This window comes from Arvicanthis niloticus, chromosome 7 (assembly GCF_011762505.2).
Source record: "Arvicanthis niloticus isolate mArvNil1 chromosome 7, mArvNil1.pat.X, whole genome shotgun sequence".
Taxonomy (NCBI): domain Eukaryota; kingdom Metazoa; phylum Chordata; class Mammalia; order Rodentia; family Muridae; genus Arvicanthis; species Arvicanthis niloticus.
This window is the reverse complement of record NC_047664.1, coordinates 66,513,633-66,537,103: the sequence shown is the minus strand read 5'-3', so window position 1 is coordinate 66,537,103 and position 23,471 is coordinate 66,513,633. Positions and strand designations below refer to the sequence as shown.

Genomic DNA, 23,471 nt, shown 5'->3' with positions numbered 1-23,471 from the left:
TATAACGGTCTTTAGATTTTGCCCGGAATCTACAGAAATGCCCCCGTGATGATGGAAGACTAGGAAGCATTTTCAAAGCAGGTGGTTGGCAGCCATCACTGCTCTGCTGCCTCAGACATCTTGTGAACAGGGCTTTGAAGTGTGGCAGTCATCCTGGCTGCGTAACAAATCACCCCACCAACAGCAGCTTGAAATACAACAATCCCCTCTTCTTTTTTCTTTCCCCTTCCCCTTCTCTCCTCTTCTTCATCTTTGTTCCCCTCCCCTCTCCTTCCTTCTCTCCCACTCAGGCTTGGGGCAGCACACTCTGTTGCAGTGAAAAGCTGTGTGTGTACATATACTTGTAATCCCGCAGTGGGGAAGTGGAGACGGAAGGATCCCTGGGACTTGAGGATCAACCAGTTTAGCCAATCAGCAAACCCCAGGTTCCTGCAAAATAACAGAGGCTCACATCTGCCCCCTACAGGTGTACACGTGTACATGCAGGCACACACACCAGTTTACCAGTACACATACTATGCCGATACATGGACACAGAAACACACACATAAAAAATACCATGTGAGGATGAAGGAAGTGACTAAGGTGGTGTTTCTGTAAGCCAAGGAAAGCCAATGATTTTTAAAAGTTACAAATTTGATAATTATTTGTAGTGCCCATAACTTCTTTTTCTATTTTGTTCTATACAAAAGAGGAGATTGTTTGAGGATGAGGTTGAATCTTTGTTTGGTTGGTTGTGATTGTTTTTTGTTTGTTTGTTTGTTTGTTTGTTTGGAGACAGAGCCTTGCAATGTAACCCTGGGTGGCCTGGTGTTGTCTGGCCTACCTCAGCATCTCAGGCTTCACAACTATGCCCCAGTGATACTTAACTCTGAATTGTGTTTTCTTATTAGATATCACCACTCTGCAAATAACCCGTTCTTAACCTCTCTGTAGGTCTTGTCATGAGGGGATCCATGGAAGTGAAGGCAAGTGACTTTTACTCACCCTGTCGGTATTTCAATATCACCGCCGCTCTTATACCTGATCCTATGAAGGAAAATAACACTACCTGCACCCCTGAAGCCCACCCTGGAAAAGTCACAGCTGTAGACGAAGATCCAGCCAGGGAGACATCTCTCAACCACACTTGTAGATTTATGAAAAATATGAACAACTGCGCTCACATTTTCTTGCACCTAGAAATGGATGTAAAATGTAAGTTTGAAAGGAAATTAGAGGGAACGGGAGAATTTTGGTATCTATACATAAAATTTAGAAAGAGCTGTGGCAGTCACCAAATGTCACCGGAAGTCGAGTAGCTGAAGAATTTTGTTGCTGAAATAATGCACCCTGAAGGAATACTAGTCTTTTTTTTTTTATCTGTTTACCTTTCTTTTCAAAATGTGTTTTTATGGAGACACCGGAGACAGAGGTGGTGTAACTGGGCCGTGAGAGACATGACTAGGAAGGGACACTAGGAAGACTCTCTGTCCAAGGATAACTATAGTATGTCTGGTATCTGTGCTTGGTAAAATCCCAACAAACCTCAGAACTCAAAAGTGGGAGTATTTTTTTTAAAGGTAAATATCCATATAGGATTAAAGTTGGCTTTTAGCCAACTCAACACATCCTCTCTCAGAGCTGACACAGCCTGGGTGAAAAGAGTTTTCTGATGTGATGCTGTGTGGATTAGGCACCTGGCGGTCTCTGGTTGATTCTAAGGAGAAAGAAGGTCAGATGTATCTAAATTCTGTTCAAGACTGATTAAGTTCCTAACACCTTGTTCTGAATCCCACAGTTAATATATATATATTGCTAGGCACAGTGCCCCCACCTCACCAGTAAAGACCATGATTAGAAAGCATCTTATGATGTATCCCTTCAGCAAGTACCTTCTGTATGTCAAGCAGTGTGCTGGGATGGGAGCCCAGAGTCAGACAAACATAAAACTAGAGAAAGGAAACACCTATAAACAAGTGCCTCCTGGTGGTGCTCCAAAACTATGGAAGTCTCCCCATTATTTTAGAATGCTGTTCTAATGCTTAAACATCTTAAAGGTCATTGTTTTTTAAAATAATGTTTCCAGCAAACATAGATCTATAAGGTGTAACCTCCCCAAATGCTCCATCACAGGAGTCTCTGGGGGACATTTTTTTGTTCAAGCTGTAACAGCCTATTACCTGGCAGAAGCAGGGTTTGATCCCTCATCTCCCTGGCCAACCATCCAGCACAGTGGGATCCTCTGTCTCCGTCAGCCTTCACATTGTTGCCCCATCTCCAGGGCTCTTGCTGGACCGTTGTTAATTTGAGGGCATATTTGGGGGTCCGTGACCAAGATGATTAATGACACACAGCTCTGAATCTAGGGCTGTTGCCCTGTGGCACTCTTGATGTACAATAAGAACATTGATATTGGCATCACCTGGAAATGAAATGAAATGAAATGAAATGCCAGGAGTTTGAGTTGAATGGATCCCTGGGAGCCACTTGGCCAATTTCCTCATTTAGAAGCTTCATTTTATATAGTGGAAAGATGTTCAGGGGAGCAAGTGACCCTGTTCCAGTTAAGGCTGCAAACGCCTTCTCCATTAAAGGCACGTGCCACAACACTGCCTCTTATCTGAGGCACTATCTCATTGTGTAGAATGTGTGTGTGTGTGTGTGTGCACGTTTGCATGCATACATGTATGCCATGAGTAGAGGTCAAAAGACAGAAACCAGGAGTTGGTTCTGTCCTTGCTCCCTGTGAGCTAAAGAGACGACAGAACTGCGTGTAGTAGAGCTGCGTGTAGTTGAGCACCTAACTCTGCTACTAGTCCTTACTGGTCTTTATAGTGTTTAATTTTTTTTTTTTTAATAATTTTTACAGCTGTCACTTGTTCCATGAAGATCACTTGGTACATTTTAGTGCTACTAGTTTTTATGCTAGGTGTCATCTTTATTATCCACAAAATACTTGAAGACCACAGGAGAATGCGGAGACGGCAGAGTAAGTACTGAGAAATAAATGCGTCGCAAGGGTTGTCTCTGTGGAGGCATTCCTTTGCCCAGGGGAAAACATACAAACACATGCTTGCCCCCCGATTTTCTTTTTAGTTCAGTTGGCCACTGATTGTGTACCTACTATGTGTGAATGCTGGTTCTAGATACTCTAAGAGATTGCGAGTGTAGGGTAGACACCAACACTAGTGATCATGTGCCGTTCTCTTACATGGAAAGGTACATGGACACGAAGGGCAGGGTAAAGAAGGAGCTGCCCGGATGGTGGCTGAGAGGGCTTAGTGGAGGTGAGGACAAAGAGAAGCAGAAGATATGGTGATGTTGCAGAGTCAGAGACCCTGAGGAGAGTGGCCTCTAGGTGATAATATGAGTACAGACAATTACTAGGTAAGTACAGGTAGGGCAGAACTGAAAGAAGTCTTTTAAGTCAGGATGGGAGGAGCAGGGTTCAACAGCTTTAATCATAGTATGACACGGGTATCACCTATCAGGGAAGACTGTGTGTGTACATATACTACCTGCATATCAGACTTAACCAGCACTTCTTCTGTATGTGCTTGATCTCTTAAAGAATGTATGAAAAGAATCACCACAATAATAGGCTCTGAAGACATGTGGACTCAAGTCAAATCCTCATACTGCTATCTATAGCTTTGAGTGAGTTACTATTGCAAGACATGGCTTTCCTCTTCTGTCCTACAGGGTACTTGCTTCTACCACATGGACCTGGGGTAAAGGATGAAATAAAGAGATCACTTAAGGAGTTGAACTGTGTGAGGACATTGCTAGGGTTCTCTCTCTCTCTCTCTCTCTCTCTCTCTCTCTCTCTCTCTGTTTCTCTGTCTCTCTCTCTCTCTCTCCAGGGTTTCCCTGTGTATCCCTGGTTGTCCTAGAGTTTGCTCCGTAGACTAGACTAGCCCCAAACTCACAGAGATCTGTGTGCCTCTGACTCCCTAGTGTTAGGGTTAAAGGTGTAGATCACCACACCAGGCATTTTCTTTCCTCCTTTTGGTTGGTGCAGTCAGTTCTCAATGAAGGATTGTAGGATTGTCCAGCAAGTTTGCTTCTTATATTCCTATGTTCTTTGTCATGCAAGGATGTTAGTTATCGCAGCAACAGAATAACTAATGTTCACCTGTAGACAAGCCAGGGTGGTTCCCAGTGCCTTTGATTCTTTGGATTAAGACTTTGTTGTAGGAAGTTTTGAGAGTAGGCTCAGTTCAAGTCTTATCTCTGATACCTTAGTAATAAAGGCCTAAAGTGTCATAGTTAATGACACGACACTTTGTGCATTTGTAGAATAACAATTTTCACTAGCTGATCAAAGCATGTGTCTTGGATGGCCTTAACTGTCAACTTGACATGATCTAGAATAACCTCAGAAGGAAGTCTCAATGGAGGGGTTGCCCAGATCAGATTGGCCTTCGGGCATGTCTGTGTGGTTGGTAGGGTTGTCATGTTTCTTAATTGATATAGAAGGAGGGCAAGCCCACTGTCGGTAGCACCATCCCTAAACAGGTGATTCTGAACTCTATAAGAAAACTATGTAAAAAGTATCAGCCAGTCTGTAAGCCAGCTAGCAGGCAGCAGCCTCTGTGGCTCCTGCTGTACTTCCTGGCTGTAAAGTGAGTTTCCTGGTGGAGGGAACATTATGCAGAATGATAATAGCAAGCAGGACTGCGTTGACATCCATCAAAGATAGACTGTTACCAGGAAGTGTAAGACAAATAAATCCCTTCCCCAAGTTGCCTTTGTCATAGCCCCAGAAGAAAACCAGAACAATATGTGAACACCACTATTATTTTTGGTTTATGCATGAAAAGGGGAAAATTACCAAATTCAGAAAAGTTAATAGCTTTATTCAAAGCTACACAATTAACAAAATCACAGAATAAAAAGACATATCTATTTTTAAAAAATATTTATTTATTTATTTATTTATTTATTTATTTCATGTATATGGGTATACTGTCGCTGTCTTCAGACACACCAGAAGGTGGCATTGGATGCCCATTGCAGATGGTTATGCGCCACCATGTGGGTGCTGGGAATTGAACTCAGGACCTCTGGAAGAGCAGTCAGTGCTCTTAACTGGTGAGCCATCTCTCCAGCCCAAGACTTACAGGTATCTTATAGGCATTAAAATCTTTGTTATTCTGGAAGAGCAGTCAGTGCTCTTAACTGGTGAGCCATCTCTCCAGCCCAAGACTTACAGGTATCTTATAGGCATTAAAATCTTTGTTATTTTAAGTAAGTGTATGTTATTTGAAAATAATTCATAGTTCTATGTTTCTTGAACTATTTTCCTATATGAATACAATTAAGCAAGATACAAGGTAGGAAAATGCCTGGAAAGACATGGGTAGTGGGAAGAACATTAAATTCTTTCAAACATCTATCCGGATGACAAATCTGATAGCTTTCAAAGGTTTCTCTTACAAGTCTAAGCATATAAAGTAATGAAAAAAACAACAATACTGATACCATTACACATAATTAATCTAAAATGTTTCTTAAATACCCTGCATATCATATCAATGTAGGTAAAAATATATTTTGTAAATAAGGGCTGGTACTTTTCATGAGCAGATGGGTCATAATGATATTTACTGTAATGGAGAAACCATTACTTTAGAAAGAGTCTGTGGGGTTTTGTTGTTGTCATTGTTTTGTGGTTTGTTTGTTTGTTTGTTTGTTTTGAGACCGGACTCACTATGTAGCTATGGCTGGCCTAGAACTCACAGAGATATGTCTGCCTCTGCTTCTACCTCTGAGGTTAAAGACTTGCATCAACAGGGCCCTTGTGTTTGTTAGTGAAAGAGGACTTAACAGTAAAAGCCCTTAAATGCCTTGTTGCTAAATCCTTTGAACTAGGACAAAGAAGACAGTGAGAATGTGATTTTGGAAGGGAGAGGGACCAGGGCCTTCCTATGTAGTCCAGGCTGACTTCAATCAGGATCCTCCTGCCTCAGCATCCCAAGTGTTGGGATTAGAGGCATGGACCACCACAGCTGGCAGAATGCATGTTTTTCATCTAAATGCCTAATTTCTTTTCTTGGAACAGGTCCTAAGTACAAGTCTACATCTGTTCTCTTAAGAGGGGGTGACTCTGAGAAGCTGAGCACTTTGGACGTGAGGGTTATTCCAGGTGAGTTTTGTGGTAGCCTACGGCATAGATAGGAAATCCCAAAGCTGCATATAAGTTCAGAGCAAACTCGAGATCATTTTAAGTAGCCTTGGGTTTGGAATAAACGAACTGTGGGCAAATGGAATCCAGCTTAGTACGTCTCATTATCAGGGGACAGTTATGATCAAAGCCACCTCCTTAAATAATGGAAAGTTTGCCTGACTGGCAAGAAGAAACTGGTGTGAGTAGGCAGGGGGAGAGAAAGCCATAGAGAATACGCCTGGGGTTTATTTTTAAATGAGACAAGATACCATTATTTCTCAGAATTGCATAAAGTAATTGTAGAGTGGGCAGAACTTCTGCTGGAGCCTTCACTTCTTGGGGTGTCATTGTATAAAGAGAACTCCTAATAGCCTCAATTAAAAAGCCCCCTGTCCTCTTTGGAGAAGCAGGGAGGGACTAAGGGGATCCTAATTAGAGCAGCTAAGACGGCTGTGAGCACAGATGCTCTGGCTTCCAACTTCATCTCTTTCTGATTGTGTGGCCTCCTGAATTCCTGCTGTCAAATCACATTATAAAGAAAGACTATAAATGTCCTTTTCCTTCACCAAAGAGAAATGATTTTTAAAAAACTAGAAATTGAATCTAGGGCCTTGGGCATATTAGGCAAGCACTTTGCACTACTGAGCTATTTTGAGGCAAGATCTCATTAAATTGGTAAAATTTACTGTGTAGCTGAGGTGGTACTCAAACTTGTAATCCTCCTGCCTCAGCCTCCTGAGTACCTGGGTTTCTAAGTCTGTTATAAGGCCTGGCTTGTGTTTAGTCTCCATTTTAATCTCCTTTAGTCTGTGTGATAATTCCTGACTTTCTCTCTCTCCTTCCCCCTGTCCCCCCTTGTGTGTGTGTGTGTGTGTGTGGTGTGTGTGTGTGTGTGTGTGTGTGTGGAGAGAGAGAGAGAGAGAGAGAGAGAGAGAGAGAGAGAGAGAGAGAGAGAGAGAATGTCTTACTACATAGCCCAGGCTGTTCCTCAAAATTATAGTTCTCCTGCCTCAGTCCCCCAAGTGGTAGGATTATGCTTGTATGCCTGGCAAGAAAGAATATTTTGAACTCCTTGAAAAGCTACATAATTGAGTGATATTTGCTGATATTCTTTGTCTCCAGTGGGTGGACAGCTCCTTTGCACTTGTGAGAAGATATAAAAGGAGGCTTCAGATCTGCTGTGTAAACTCATTTCTAAAATGACAGCAAACTAGACAACACCCTGTTTTCCATTGCAGGGCAATAGCAGCCTGCCTAGAGACCCAGCCAGCATTTCCCTGGGGGATCGTGTGCCCAAGGCTTTTCTTAGCTACTGAAACAAGCAGTCATCCAGACCCTTAGACTGTGTGCACCTAAAGACCTAGATTTAAATAACCCAGACTTCCTAGTTAGTATTAACAAGTTATTAAGCCATGTTTGGTTAGTAAGCATTAGTTAAACAATATTTAATGTCAGCTATATATGAATCAAGTTAATGAAAATTTTGTGTGGTTCATGAAAATTTTGTTTAATTGATAATATATTTTTAAAAAAAACAATCCATAGAGTTGTTTTAAGGAGAAAAATAGATTTTTTAAAGGGAGGTAATGATGGTTCTTCTGTTTGTAGGCTCTCTTATCTAGTATACCTTCTGTACCCCAGGAATGGTTTAACCCAGCTCTGCCGAGGTTTGTAGTTGCCCGAGGAAGCTTGGCCATTTCTGTTTCCTGGCCATAATTTTGAGCACAGCAGTCTTGTCTGAGAACAAGTCAGTTGTTCCCCTGTCACCTCATGTAATTGGAGAAGTCACAAATTTTAAGTCCTGTCCTGGCTAGCCACAAGATGAACCTCACAAGTTATATTTATGAGCCTCTGGCTTTCCTGCATTAAAAAAAAAAAAAAAAAAAAAAAAAAAAAAAAAAAAAAAAAAAAAAGCCGGTTTCTGGACTGCCTTCCCTCAATGGCTCGCAATAAAAGCCCCCTGGCTTTATTACCAGGCATATAGTTTTAATGTTCACTGCAGAGCCAGGGTGATGACCTTTTTTAAAAGACCAGCAATCCTTTTGAGGCTTAGCATCTTCAAAAGGAGGAGAGGTGGATTCCTTTTTATTTATATTCCTTTAACCTAAATGCACCCCTATCACCACCATTCTAAGCTGCTCCTTCTGAGAAAGAAGTGGAAAGAAAATCACTCTCCCCTGAGCGCTGTTTTTAAGGCTGCTCTTTGTAATGATGGGTTACAGGCAGCAGGGAGTAAGGGAGAAAAGCATGCTGATCTGAGCCTCTGGTGATGGTAGCATGAGATAAAGAAAGGGAATGGAGAAAGCAAAGCAATGCCTATCCATCCGTAGGCCGCGTTCAACAGTCTGTTGTCGGTGCTAGGCACGCACTCCAGAGTGGCTCTGTGGTTCATGAACTACAAATCTAGTATTGTCACACAGGTACCCATTGTGATGGAGGGAAACTCACCCACCCTCCAAAAAAGAAACAAGGAGAGCTCACCAGGATCCTTCCCGGCACAGAGCCGGACACATGTAGAGCCGCGTGGAAGATGTGGGCCCCCTGATTCTCTCCTCCATGCCCGAGACACAGGACGGCTCATATTGTCTGTCTTGGTATTAATTTTCTTAATGTCTTATTTATTCAGCTATCATCGTCACCTAGGTGATGACTTCCTTTTACCCATCCTCGTGTCCCTCGTGGTAGCATAGCTTTTGGAAGGCCATTCATTCATGATAAAAGTTTATCAAATAGCACAGCCCTAGGGAGAGATAGGTCTAGGAAAGGGGAGGCAAGCAAAAAATGAGTCTTGCTAAGTATAATGGCTGGCACCTTTAATCTCAACACTTTAGAGGCAGAGACAGGCTGATCTCAGTGAGTCTAAGGCCAGACTGGTCTACATAGTGAGTTCCAGGACAGCAGGGGCTACATAGTAAGATCAGGTCTCTCTCTCTCTCTCTCTCTCTCTCTCTCTCTCTCTCTCTCTCTCTCTCTCTCTCCATATATATATATGTGTGTGTGTGTGTGTAAAATAAACTTTAAAAAAATTAATCTTAAGAAGGGAAAGGTGAAAAAGAAAACAGAGTAGCATGGGCTCTCAATCACTGAGCCATCCAGCCAATGCTTTCCATATTCCTGAGATGAATGTGAGAGGAACTTGCATGCTGGGCAGTCATTGTGTCATACTACATCAGGTCACTGACATCGGTGCTTCCACTCGCTCGCTCCCTCGAGGGAGAAGGTGTTATTCCATTATCTTGCTTCCAATGATGAAACCATCACAACCCAAAGCTCTTTATCTTTAACTCTCTTTACTGAACACTGACCACCTGCCAAGCATCACAGCAAACGCTGGTGCCTCAGACACAGTGCTTCTGCACAGGGCCCCAGCAGGTACAGAGACTCTGCTCCAGGCTGTCTCAGGATAAGGGAAACCCTTGTCGAAACAGCACTGTATCTGTGCTGCCCTTTGACACAAGTCAATTTACTTAGTTTTATAAGCATTTCATTCTTCTGCTAAGGAGGAAATGGAATCTCAGAGAGTGTAAGTAACTGGTTTACTGGTCGAAGCAACTGAAAGCACATGAAGCAAAGACAATAGGATTTTGTGATAATCAGTTGAAGTTACTGGTTTATAGGTAGTTCCTACAGTCAGGGTTCATTCAATCAGTTCTGCCCAAACAGTGTAGTCTGAAGCACAGTTTTCAACGGGAGTGTTGACCTGGGGATCAGGTTGGTTTGTATCAAAACTCTTCTTGCTTTTTGCATTTAACCCTGGAAATGGAGATGACAGGTGTTCCTTCTAAAATGCTGTAGCAGTTTCTGTGACACCGTGAGTCCTCAGAAGAGACAGTTTAGCATTGGTTAATAGCATTTTCTTTTCCTGCAGTTAATGTGGGTGGGTCCTAAGGTAATGCAGAGAAGAGAAAATTGACTTTTATTGTGAACGAGGCTTAGTGAATGTCAAAAGTAGGCGGATGGCCCAATTCATAGTATCCCCAAATAAAACTAATGGCAATGTAAAGTTATAGTTTCCAGCATGTTTATGACCAGGATAAAAAAGACTATGCAGGTTTCAATTTCCTGCGGAAGAGAAGATAAACGACTGGGGCCAGATGTTTTGCAACTAAGCAAGATAACATGACATCTTAATTTTTTACTTGCTTAACTATTACCCATAATATTGATGACTCTTAAAATGCAGGTTGGGTTCATAAAACAGGGAAGGTTATAGGTATCTGCTTGGTTATAGACTAGCTCAAAATGCAAGGATGGCTCTTTTTTTTTACAGGAAGAAATTCATAAGTGTGAAGAGTCCACAGCTGGAATAGAATGATTTATTCTAGGCATTCATTGAATGTCTTTATGTGACAGCCATTTTTACCAGCTCTGAAAGAAAGGACTGCAGAAAATATGCTTCAAACATGTCCTCTATCATTGCCCAGATGGTCCCTGCCTGGACCCTCTGCCTCCATTGCTACCCACTGTGTGCACCCCCTTTCCAACTCTGACTTTGTCTTGTGATCTGGACTTAACTAATACTTTCCAAGACAAATAAATAATTACAACAAAATTAAGTCAGTCAGTTGTTTGCAAGTAGGAGGACCTGAATTCAAGAATAGCCAGAACCTATTAAAAAAAAAAAAAAAAAAAGCCCACAGTGGTGACAGAGACAGGCAGATCTCTGAGGCTCACTGGTCAGGGAGCCTAGCCTACTTGGGTGAGGCCCCTGGTCAGTGAGAGACCCTGTTTCAAAACAGCAGCGCAAGGTAGGCAGGGCCTGAGAAAAAATGGTGCCCCTGGCTTCTACATGCATATACACATGTTCACTCGTGCATGCACATTCATGCACCTGTACACACACACACACACACACACACACACACACACACACACACGTACCTACCCCCAAACTCATCTCATGTAATATATATATATTGATTGAACAAGTAGTTTGGAGACAAGCACATAAAAGAATTGATGGGAAAAACGGGTTTCCAAAACATGAGGTATAGATATTTCCCCCTGTGGGAGATGAACTAATCTTGGACAGAAAACCCACTAGGAGCAAAGTGATGCGAAAACCCCTTGCAGGTTACACGGTGGGGACACAAAATGACATTGGAAGGATGAAATGTGGTTAGATCCCAGATGTCCTAGATGGAAAAGACCTTTGAACGGCGATAGAAATCACTGCAGGGCAGCCTGGACATTGTCACAGGCAGTGTGATAAGGCTTTATTCTACTGCTGGAAATCTGTCCTGTTTGTGAGATTCAGTTAGGCTGAGATCCACACTGGGGTTCTTTTTAATTTTTAAAAGCTCTGTGCAGCTTCCTGAAAAATGTCAAATGTTTGGGAGAGAGAATTGACAAGTTCTTGAAAAGACATTTGTGATGTTTTCAAATAGTCCTGACAGCCCTTGTTGCGATTCACGAGCATTGGTGAATTCATAGTATTTGAAAGAATCTATTTTCCAGTGTAGTGTGAAAGGAAAAAATTTCATTTGTCTTAGCTATGCTGAAGACTGTATTAAAATGACATACATTTGACTTCAGGTATTTTTTAAAATCGATTCTTAGAGGTTTTGCAATTAGCATATGAGTTGCATGTCTTTGGATACCAGGAGAAACCAAAGATATTGTAACACTAGAGAATATACCAGACCAGCCATTATTTTGACAGGTAATAGCTTTTGACAGTACACTACGGTTATTCCGTGCTGTAAAACGCACACAAACTGAGTCCACAGGCAGAGGAGGAGCAGCCTGGCTCTCCAGTCAGAAGAACTTTATTAATTCTTTTTGATAATTATTTCATTTTATGAGTAGGCTCCTTTGATATAACCTTTAAGAGCAGTCTTCAAATCTCAAATTGCAGAAGGCTGCCCAAGATGTCTTATCAAGGGTTGTCTAAGCAATTATTTGCACAGAAAATTTCTTCTGAAAGCTCTCATGTACACCCAACTCAATTTGAAAGTCTAGTACATCCAGGCTCCCAAGCTTCTGGGAAGGGAGATTCAAATCTAACAGATCTTAGACAGAGCCCAAGAATGTATAATCATTGCCTATGGTGAAGTTCCGGCCAGCACCCTATTGGTCGCCATATTAGTTTCTGTGGAATAACCAATTACCCCAAACAGTGACTTAACACAATACATGCGTGTTATCTCTGCTTCTGTGAGTTGGAAGTTCGAGCACTCCTTAGCTGAGCATGGCTTAGCTCAGAGACAACCAAAGCTGAAGTAAGAAGTTGACCATGCTGTAGTCTCATCCAGAAACCCTGCTTCCAAATTCATGCCTGGCAGAATTTATGACATAGTGAGGACCCTGGCTTCTTGCTGGCTGTATACCAAAGGCCAGTCACTGCTCCTTCATGCCACCAACAGTCAGTCCCACATGACTGCTTGCTTCTTTGAGGCAGGCAGAGTCTCTCTGATCTTGGGGGAAATCTGGCCTCTCTTTGGAGAGCTTGATTAGTAAATCAGGGTCAGATCCACTCAAAGTAATCTCCCTTTTCATCAGCTCAGAACTAAGCAGTCTGGGATGCTGATTACATCGGCAAAATACCTTCACCTTCTCCCAGTAATAGAAGCTAATCTCTGTATCTGGGACCTTTGTTGTGAGGCTGGGCTGACAGAAGTGGTACTTTAGATGTGGTTGGTATTTACTGACCATAAAATAAAAATCAAAAGTTGTTCAGGGCCCAAGTACATGGGTTCTGTGTGGAGGTAACGGGGACAGGGGGGCTCCAGGCCCAAGCAGAGACTGTTTCAGGGGAAGTTTGGTTGGGGAAGTTTTCAAATCTTTGGAGGACTAAACGTGGAACGAATGCTACCTTTAATGACAACTTTAGCAGGGTTTTCAGGTCGAAGTCTCAGGAAACAGGGTGAGAAAGTGAAGAGAGGAATGAAGGCACAGACACAGAGGTGACTGAAGAGGGTTACAAGTATTAGAGCCATTGGAAGAAAATCGAATGAATGACAGAAAGTGCCCAAACCCTTTTTAGATGAAGGGCAGTGTTGTCTTCCAACACATCCACATTACATTTTGCCTTGCTATTGACTGACACAGCTCTCTGTCTTGAAATGTAGAGTCCACTCAAAGGTTGCCCTTAGTGCGGGTCATGGAAGCGCTCCCCCCAATACCAGAGCTTGAAGTTGTTTCGGCTGCGCGTCAGCAAGATCAATATACACGGTGAGTGACACTCAGCCTTATTGACTATTTGACTTGTGCATTAGAAACCTGGATGGATTCGGGGGAACTCTGGTTGACCCTCCTCAGCATTTCTGTCTGGGTGGAGAACACAGACGTGATAAACTTGAGAAGCCGGCCCACTGGAATTGGGTGGCAGAAGCTAAAGAGCCTATTTTCTCCAAGATTTAGGAAGAATCAGCAGACTAATCTCTCAGTCTATTAGACTGATCTCTCAGTCTGCTCAGCTGTCCCTGAAATGTCAGCTCATCCCTTGGCATCACTTGTCTTGGAGTTGAGCCACAAGTCAGTCAGAGCAGGAGAAAAGGGAACATGAGATTTGTAGCTGGTCACTGAAGTAAAACTTTAAATTTAACATCGGATAGTCTAGACAAACGTGCTTTGACTTGATCTATGCTAATCTAAAGCGATGCTCAGGAGTGTCTTAGAGACGTTTCTCATTCGCTCAGCAAATATGTAGTAAGAGGCTACAATGACATACAGTCGTGTATGGTATATAAAGATGGTGATAGGAAGGGAGAGAGAAAGTAGCGTTATCATGGCTGGCTATGTCACAAATTCATAGCACTTGAGACATTATCAGTCCAGGTTCTGGCAGGAAACTGGAATTTTATTCAAACTGAATGAGTCCAGGAGAGTTTGATAAAGGGTCTATTAAGCCAAAATGTGGAAACTCCAGAGGAGGAGAATATGTTTGTGTGGGAAGAACTATCTGATAAGAAGTTTGACCTCAAAGGCTACCAGAGGCTTTGGTTGCCCTGAAGAAATTTAAAATAAGACCCCTGGCCTTCCTTTTCTCAGCTGTGCCAGTGTTCTCTTCACTGACCCAGGCCAGCCAGGGATAGATACCCTAAGCCAAGCTGAGGTGGCTTGTGTAGCCTTCTGGCAGGGCAGTAAGTGGGTGGAAGGAAGCAGAGAGCACATTTGGGGCTGTAGTTGAAGATCCTGCCAAATGGTCGCTATTCAAAGTGGAAACCCAGTGACATGGATCCGTTCGTGTTTCAGAAGGAAGTTAGGGGCGGGGATGTTAGTTCTGTCAGGGTTTGCTGTTGGCTAGAAATTTCTAGGTTTGATAATGAGTGTGTCAAGGAAATATTCCCAAGTTTTGTGTCTGATGCCTCCCACGCTGGTCCTCACGCAGGGACTGTTCAAGCTCAAAGATAAACACGATCCACTTTGGTTATTCACCCCAAACATGGACTTTGTGTCAAGAGCTCAACTCTACTCGCTGGCAAAAGTAACAAAGAAGTTAGTGGGGAAGTTAGAGTAGAGAAACTGTATGTTTGTACAGTAATGAATGTAAAGTAATGGTCTAGAAGCACTTACTATCAAGACAGTCAGAAGATAAGATGTCTAGCATTTGCTAGATCCCCTATAAACATAGGAAGTGGAAGAATCATCCCACTGCTGTCCTACTGTTACTCTGGGCTGTCATAAGAGAGAGAGAGACCTGAACCAACTCTTATATTTCCTCTGAAAAGAAGACAAAGGTCTTGTGGTAGCAGAGGCAAGAGGAACTTCTAGGTTACTTCTGTCTCATGCTTGCAAGTTTCTCATCACTCCAACGCTGTCCTTGTAGGGATAGAGTAGAAGCATCATTGTGTAACACAGTGGTGGATAGAGGACCTAGTCACTGACAGAGGGATATTATAAGAATCAGCATTTCAAATGAACGATTTGAAATTATTCTTCGCCCATTCTAATTTAGACAATACTTAAAAACTATTTTGATAAATAATATTTGTTTTCATTAAAAAAAAAAACCTTTCAGGTTATCCTTGGACAATCTGGACTGATGACTTTGAAGAATGATCGGAATTTTATTTTGGGACTGAGTGGGCTGGTAAATGCTTGGGTCCAGCTGAGGAAGTACTGATAGGTGAATGGCGGGACTAAGACCCTGGCTGAGGAGAATGAACCAGAGAACATCTATCTGACCCACAAGATCAAGGGAACAAGAGTGTGTTGAGAGCTGCTGTGAGCTATGGAAGACAAGCTGGTGGAGCCCATGAAAGAGCAAGCGGGTGCCCACCTTTACCACCCTCCTGTCATCATCCTGCATAGCATGGACTTGAGGTCTTCATTCTGAGGAGCCAATGACCATGGATGAAAATCTTCTCATTGGATCATTGCAGCTGCAGAATAGTCTTTCCTATACAGATAATGAGTTTATATTTGGCAAGTTACTTAAGAGGGCCTGTGTATTTATTCATACATTTATTTGCATTTATAAATCTTGCCTCTTTTTGGCATAAGACTGTTTTTTTAAAAGCAACTTCAAGGATATTGAAATAAAAAGAATTTAAATGAAATGCCTTGAGTATTTAAATTTGATAGCAAATGTTTCCCCTGATGCTTTTGGCTCTCGTGTTGTTCAAGCCATCATGGATATCAGGAGGAGGTGTGGGGATCAGTTTCATAAGAAGCACTCATAGACATGAGACCAGTTCTTCATACTGAAAAATAAAAAAAATATTTTCCAGAATTAAGATGGAACATGGCCTTCTGATATGATTATGTGACTAAAATTGTGTATCTGGATAGCAGAAATGAGGACCCCACCCTGAGCTCCTTGCCCCATCTCCTAGGAGGCAGTTAATAAATCCTTTCCTAACCTTCCTCAGAAACAGTCTCAGACCCCACAGGAGAGGTGGTTCTCTCATTCCCAAGCACAAGCAAGCAGCATCCTTGTCTCCAAAGATTCAGGACCATTCCACTTATAGAACTGGAACAAACAGGCACTAGGTCTCATCCTCATCAATCATCATGATAGCTTCCAACCTTTGCCCTACCATAGCCTATATCCTTCACCAAGCACACTCTGAAACACATTCATGTCTTGGGTTGGTGAGATGGTTCATTGGGTAAGTGCTTACTGTATAAACATGAGGACCCAAATTCTGATTCTCAGCATTCAAGAAAAGCTGATTACAGGCCTGTTACCCAAGAGATCTGCCCCCTTGGGACCTCAGACTGAGATCTCCCCACTCCTGGAGCTGAGTTCTTCGACTTCTCACAGCCCTATGTCTGCCTGGCGCTGCATGGAGTGAACTCAGTCAAACTCCCATGCTTCTGCCTTCCTGAGCTGTGGCAGATACGCAGGACCTACAACTTAGCCCAACAGAAGCCATGTCCATGTGCAGGTACCACAGCCCTACAGGAACCCACAAGGTGGCAGGAGCAAAGTGATTCCTCAAGTTGACCTCTGACCTCTGAATGTACACAGTGGCATGTGTGCACACAAATATGTACAGAAAATATAAATAATAATGATGATAATAAAGTGGGTGTAATAGAGGATAACAGTTGGCATTGACCTCTGGGTGCACATGCACGCGCGCGCTCATGCACGCGCGCACACACACACACACACACACACACACACACATTCTTTGGGTGGTCATTTTCATATAAGGCCACATAAAATTTACTTAAATAAGATAATATGTTTTCTCTTTTTAATTTTTGTTAGACAGGACTAAGACATGAATTTAGAGTAGGAGAGGGAGCAAGAGAAAGGGAGAGAGAAAGAGAGAGAGAGAGAGAGAGAGAGAGAGAACACTCTGGTCAAGGTTTGGCAGCAGGTGCCCTCACCCCACTGAACCATTGAACTATTTCCTCTCTGGCAGCCTTTTTTTCTTCTCTTCTTACCATAAGTAACTAAGAAGAAAGTCCATTCAAGAACTTATTTTCACTTTTATTTATCACAAACTAAAATTTTAATTTTAAAATTTAGGGACTTGAGATTTGGCAAATGGAACTCAATTCATCTTTCTCGGTCTTGTCTGGGCATCCCTAATTAATGGATGAGCTGGCTAGGTCCTCGGCTTACTGCAGAAGTTTAACCACATGACGAAGTGTGGCTATTCTACACTTTCCCGAGAGCCAAATTACGGTTTCTCTTCACATTCTCTCTTACGCTCTGACTAATGACTTGGGAATCAACGGGAACTTGGCTTACAATGGGCATACATTAAGCTTCTGGTCCTGCTGGATTGTGGCAGCTTTCAGAAAGCGATTTTATTACCTTACACTGAATAACATCCTCTAATAAACAGTGAAAACCATGCAAAGGTGTAGAGAGCTGGCCATGGGGCACACTAGACATGGAAGAGCAGGTGACTGTGCTGGTGTCCTGCAAGAATTATAGCTCATATAGCTGCTTCTGGTTGTGGGGAATCATGCCCCCCACCCCCCCCACCCCCCCAGGTCTCAGGTCACCAGCACTCCTAGGTACATAGATTCCTCCACACCACCCTCACCATGGTTATTGTGCACTATTATTTTTGTAGTTATTCATATCTGGCTTTCTCTTTAGACTAGATTCTGTATGAGGACAGGTAACATACCTGATTCTGCACACTGGAACATCCGGACCAGTTGGTATAGTATTTAGCTCACAGTAGGTCTTCGTAAATGTTGGCTGGATAAAGCCATTTATGTCGCTCTCACGCTACACTGTCATGAGCCATTTGTAGTCAGCTCATGCCTTCTCCATAGAGACATCTGACACTTTCCTCCAGGAAGCTCAGATAAAAGAAGCTCTTTAATCTTTCTTCCTCCTCAAGTTGGCCTAATTGTGTTCCTCCTCAGGCACTTCAGGCAGAAGTAGAAAAGGGGAGAAGGGCAGATGGAGGACTGCCTGGGGGGGGGGCTACAGCCAAGACCACCACCATGGAGCTTCTCTTCTGGGAGAGCAAGGGGCTGGTAGAACGCGTCTTGCAGCATCCTTCAGACTGTGGTTGCTGATTGGTCACTGGCCCTGAACATCTCCCCGAGCCTGGTGGTTCTGTTCCCATCTCCACTCAATTAATACAAGTAAAAATCAACCTGTGGTTCTTAAAGTCTTCCACAGTTCATGGCTTCCTGTGGATAACACTGACCCTGGCCTTTAGTGGGTTATGCATTATAACTGGTCCAAACTTGACTGGGCTCATTCCATGCACTTGACTTATAGCTTAGCCTTGACCTGTATTAACCTTGAATTTTGTGTCAAGAGTGTGTTGGAGAGTGGAGAGAAGAAACATGACCCCTTACTAGAATGCTGCCCCAGTGGCTCTGCCACTAGTGACCATGGTGGAATTATGGGAACCAGAAGAGGGGCAGTTGAAGGAGAGGATACAGAGGGAGACTTAGTGAAGCATGGCAAATACCTTTCTAATGGAAGTGAGAATGTCTAAAGGTTTCTATTGCTTTGACAAAACACCATAACCAAAAAGTGCATTGATGAGGAAAGGGCTTATTTGGCTTATACCTCCACAGCGCTGTTCATTAACAAAGGAAGTCAGGACAAGAACTCAAGTAGGGCAGGAGCTGATGCAGAGGCCATGGAGGGGTGCTGCCTACTGGTTTGCTTCACATGGCTTGCTCAGTCTTCTTTTTTTATAGAACCACAAGTCCAGGGATGGCACCATCCACAACGGGCTGGGCCGTCCCCACTTGATCACTAATTGAGAAAATGCTTTACAGCTGGATCTCATGGAGGCGTTTCCTCAACTGGGGCTCCTTCCTCTCTGATGACTCTAGCTTGTGTCAAGTTGACATACAAAGCCATGCAGTATGTCATGAGAGGGAAAGGGAGAGAGACAGAGACAGAGAGAGGCAGAGAGAGACAGAGAGAGAGAGGCAGAGACACACAGAGAGAAAGACAGAGACAGACAGAGACACAGAGAGAGACACACAGAGAGACACAGAGAGAGACAGAGAGAGACAGAGAGAGAATGAATATGGAGAAGCTGCAGGCTTCTGCCTGAAGAAAATAACATTGCCCAAATATGTAGCTGCTGCTGGTGGTTTCTAGAGGAAACCAAACATTCTAGGGCCCTTCTCACGTGAGTTCTTCTATCCTAACCTTGAATTCAGTTTGTTCCTGTTCTGTGCTCGGTCAGTCCTGGGTGAGGCAGCTGTTCAGATCACCTTCCTTTTCCTGATCCTTTTCTGGTTGCTAATATTTCTTTTTCTTCATCATTAGAAACATTCCATGTGCCGGGCGGTGGTGGTGCACGCCTTTAATCCCAACACTTGGGAGGCAGAGGCAGGCGGATTCCTGAGTTTGAGGCCAGCCTGGTCTACAGAGTGAGTTCCAGGACAGCCAGGACTACACAGAGAAACCCTGTCTCAGAGAAAAAAAAACAAAAACAAAACAAAACAAAAAAACCCCAAAAAAAGAAAAGAAAAAAGAAACATTCCATGTCCTGCTGGACTTGCTGACTTTAGAATAATGTTGTGTGAACATGCAAGCATGCACATGCATATATGTGTGTATGTGTTTTCTCTAGAATTTAGCACTCTTACTTTCATACACCACCGTATCACAGATATTTGTTTATGTCTGTTTCTTCTCCAGACAGGACAAGGGCAGCCACACCCCAGCTTCTGAGTCCCAGCAGCAGAGACTCACTTCTTCCTGGTCTGATCCTTACTTGCAGTCCTCATCCTGGCTGATGATAAATATTAGCTGTAAACTGATTAAGTGGTTGCTGGTAAGGGGATAGGATTGCAGGTTTACTCACCAGGATCTGCTAACACGATATTGATGATGTTCCTTAATAAACAAGGTGGTGGGTACTGTACATAGAAATCTATCCTATGGAATTATACTCAGTCATAAAGAAAAATAGAAATTGCGAGGAAATGGATAGATCTGGAAAATATAGTAACTGAGCTAACCTAGATTCAGGAAGACAAATACATGTTTTTTTTTTCCTCATATGGAGCCTGTTAATGATTGAATGTGTGTGTGTGTGTGTGTGTGTGTGTGTGTGTGTGTGTGTGCATGGCGTGAGACTGAAAAGGGGACCATAAGAGTAGACAAAAAGACGCTGAGGAAGGGAGGGTAGGGTAGTAGAGTCCATGTGTCCTAACAGAATAAACAAGGCTAAGAGGTAGAGGGTCCAAAGGGCTGTGGGAGAATGGAGGGAAGAAGATCAACAGAAACAAATTGTACTTGAAATGCTACAATGAAACCAGCCAGTGCAGCCCAGAGTTGCTGTCCGTCATGAAGGGAAATCAGGGCAGGAACTCAAGCCGGGAACTGAAGTAGAGACCATGGAGAGTTGGGGCTGACTGGCTTGCTCAGGACCACCTGCCCAGTGGTGGCTCTGACCTCACTGGGCTGGACCCTCCCACACCAATCAATCATTAATCAAGACAATACTCCAGACATACCTACAGGCCAATCAGATGGAGGCACAGACTTGCCTATAGGCCAATCAGATGGAGGCATTTTTTTTCAGTTGGGGTTCCTCTTTTCAGATAATTCCAGCATGTATCAAGTTGACAGAAAACAAACTGGGACAGATGACAACCTTAGGATAAGGGATGTGAAAGGCACTTTTGCATTTGAAAAATCTAGCTATGATCTGAGGACAGGGAAGATACTTCCAGATTCTGGATTTAGTCTACCTGCCAAGATTTGGGGTTTTATTTATTAATTTTAACTTAATAACCTAATAAGCTCATACCCATCAAGCAAAAACATCTAAATATGACATGTTATCAAATAAACTTAGAGGTCTAAATGATTTTAAAGTATTTAAATCAGAGTTCTCAACCTTCCTAATTCTGTGATCTTTGATACAGTTTCTTATACTGTGGTGACCCCACACCATAACTGTAACTTTGTTACTTTTGTGAATTGTAATATTAATACCTAATATGTCAGATACCTGATACGCAACCCTCAAAGGGGTTGCAACCCACAGGTTATGAACTACTGATCTAAAGGATACTTTAAAAAAATTCCTCCATGAATTTTATACTTACGTACTGGGAATTGTGTATGTCAGTAGAATGGTTGGTCTTGCAGTACATGTGAAATGAAGAAAAAATGTAGCATGTGTGAACAGGCAGGCAAGAAAACAATATTTCAAAAATCATGATTGGAGAGATGGTTTGGTGGGTAATACGTAAAGGGGAGAGAGAAATTGATGAAGATAACAGCATCAAACCCTGGCCTCTACCCTTCCACATAGATGTACACACACACATGTGTTCATATACATGTATAACACACACACACACAATCCACACAATCTTCACTTTGACTCCTGAGAATTGTAACTATTCCTGGAGAGGGCTGAGCAGATAATACTGTTTACTGGAAGAATATAGTTTTGTTGGTTATCACTTGATGATTTTCATCTTTAAACTATGGAAGGCTCAACCTGAAATCACTTCAGTGATGAGATTATTGTTTTACTTAACATGGAATTCTGGATGTGCTGCCCTCAGGGTTAGTTAATTCAAGACTCATGCCATTGGACATTCAAATTACCTCTTTTGGCTCTGCCACCTTTAGCTTTGGTGTTCAGGCTTTCCCCCATGAGGTTTCTTCATTTATTAAACAGTGCATTCATGACACCAATGGTCATCACAGACCCAATCTCCTTCAAGAGCCAAGAAACTTGACATGAAATCAAAATCAAGCCTGGGGGCATGATAGAGATGAGCTGGAAGGAAATGAGAAGGCACACACACAAAGAAAGGGATGCTATGGGGGCAAACATGGTTAAAGTGTGTGGCATACTTCATCAAATTCCTCCTGAAACCCATCACTATGTACAGTAAATACACACTAATAAAAAGGGGGAGGTTGGAAGATGGCTTAGTGAGTAAGAGTACTTGATGTGCAAACATGAAGACCCCAGTTTGAATTTCCAGCCCTTATATGAAAAACTGGGAATGGGTGAGCATGCCTGTAACCCCAGAATTGGAAGGCAGGGGCAAGAAGATCCCCAAACCTCCACCCCTACATCTAACTAAAATGGTAAGCTTTTCTCATTCAGTGTTAGACCTTGCTGCAAGGCAATAAGCTGGCCAGGGTACAGGGCTGGGGAGTGGATAGAAGAAGGTACCCAATATCCTCCTCTGGTCTTCAAATGTATGTGCAGATGCAAACACTCCCACACAATCATGAACACACACACACACACACACACACAGTTTTAAGAGAGAGAGAAAAAAAGCAGAAGGCAGAACAAAGAAGCCTTTACCAGTCCCTACTCTCATCAGAGCACCTAAAGTGGACCACACATTCACTCCTGGCAACCTCAGGGCAGAGTGCTAGAGACCTACTAGAATTTGACTAGTATAGGCCAATCAGGAGTTGACCTGATTCTCAAATAAGGGAGAGTAGGCAGCCAGTTAAAGATAGGGTTTTGTAAGCAGAGAGGAGGAAACAATTGTTGAGTACCACTGGGAATATTCCTCCTCAATTTCCTCAAAAGTGTGAGGAAGATGTTGTAGAATATATTTACTCTCAACCGTGGGCTTCTACCCCGTCTTTGATCATTTAGTTCCTGGATAAAAGACACACAACTTTCATATTTATAATAAGCCTTAATCAGTATTAGATCTGGGCAGATATCTGCCCTCTCTGCTATTAGAATCTATTTTCCCATCAATAACCCCATCTTATAATATGTCAGGTTCCACCTGGGCAACTCTTAACTTTAATTGGCTAGCCCTCAAGGCCATAGATTGATGGCTCACCTACCCCATGTCGGCTTCCTCCTCTCTCCACCTTCTTCTCTCTTCCTGGTTCTTCAGGAACACCAAGCCTGCTTATCTCAATTCTGCCCAGCTATAGGCTGTAGGCATCTTTATTTAACCAGTAGTTTTAAATTAAGGAGCAAGGTCACATTGTATGTGCAGATTCTCTCATTCCTGGGGTGGGGGGAGAATCCGGCCTTAAGAGCCAATATTTAGCATTACAATACAAGCAGCTCAGACCAACCCACTACAGAGAGAGGCTGACTTAAAACCATATGCTGGGGATTGAACCCAGATTGGGGGGGGTATATTAATCAAGTGTTAGGCACCAAGTTGTACCCTTGGCTCTAGAATAATCTCTTCAAGACTGTTTTTCAGGCATGTGCCATTGCCCAGCATCCTGTAGTGGAAGTCCATGCCTAAGTTTGAAGGCTGTTGTTTGGGGTCACTGACTTTACCCAGAGTCACATGTAATTTCAAGTGATTTGTGAAGATAGTCTATGTGTTTTCACATAGGAAAGTGATCAGATGTGTCACAAAGTCATGTGGCTGTAACAGCAGCACAATAGGTGATATGGCCCCACTCCAGGCTCTTCCTCACTTGTTCAATGCTTGGGAAGACTGTGAGTCAAGGTTG

At 42.9% G+C, this 23,471-nt stretch overlaps 1 protein-coding gene across 1 annotated transcript in view; it reads left to right on the top strand.

Annotated features, from left to right (window-relative positions):
• Tmem156 (transmembrane protein 156) overlaps positions 1–15,638 on the top strand; it is a 30,944-nt gene extending 15,306 nt beyond the window's left edge. Inside the window, exons 3-7 of the mRNA XM_034509501.2 lie at positions 937–1,197; positions 2,852–2,971; positions 6,047–6,130; positions 13,222–13,324; positions 15,114–15,638. Of these exons, the coding sequence (XP_034365392.1) occupies positions 937–1,197; positions 2,852–2,971; positions 6,047–6,130; positions 13,222–13,324; positions 15,114–15,138 (593 nt within the window). The 3' untranslated portion in view covers positions 15,139–15,638. The remainder of the gene's footprint in view (positions 1–936; positions 1,198–2,851; positions 2,972–6,046; positions 6,131–13,221; positions 13,325–15,113) is intronic.
• Positions 15,639–23,471: the final 7,833 nt, after the last annotated feature.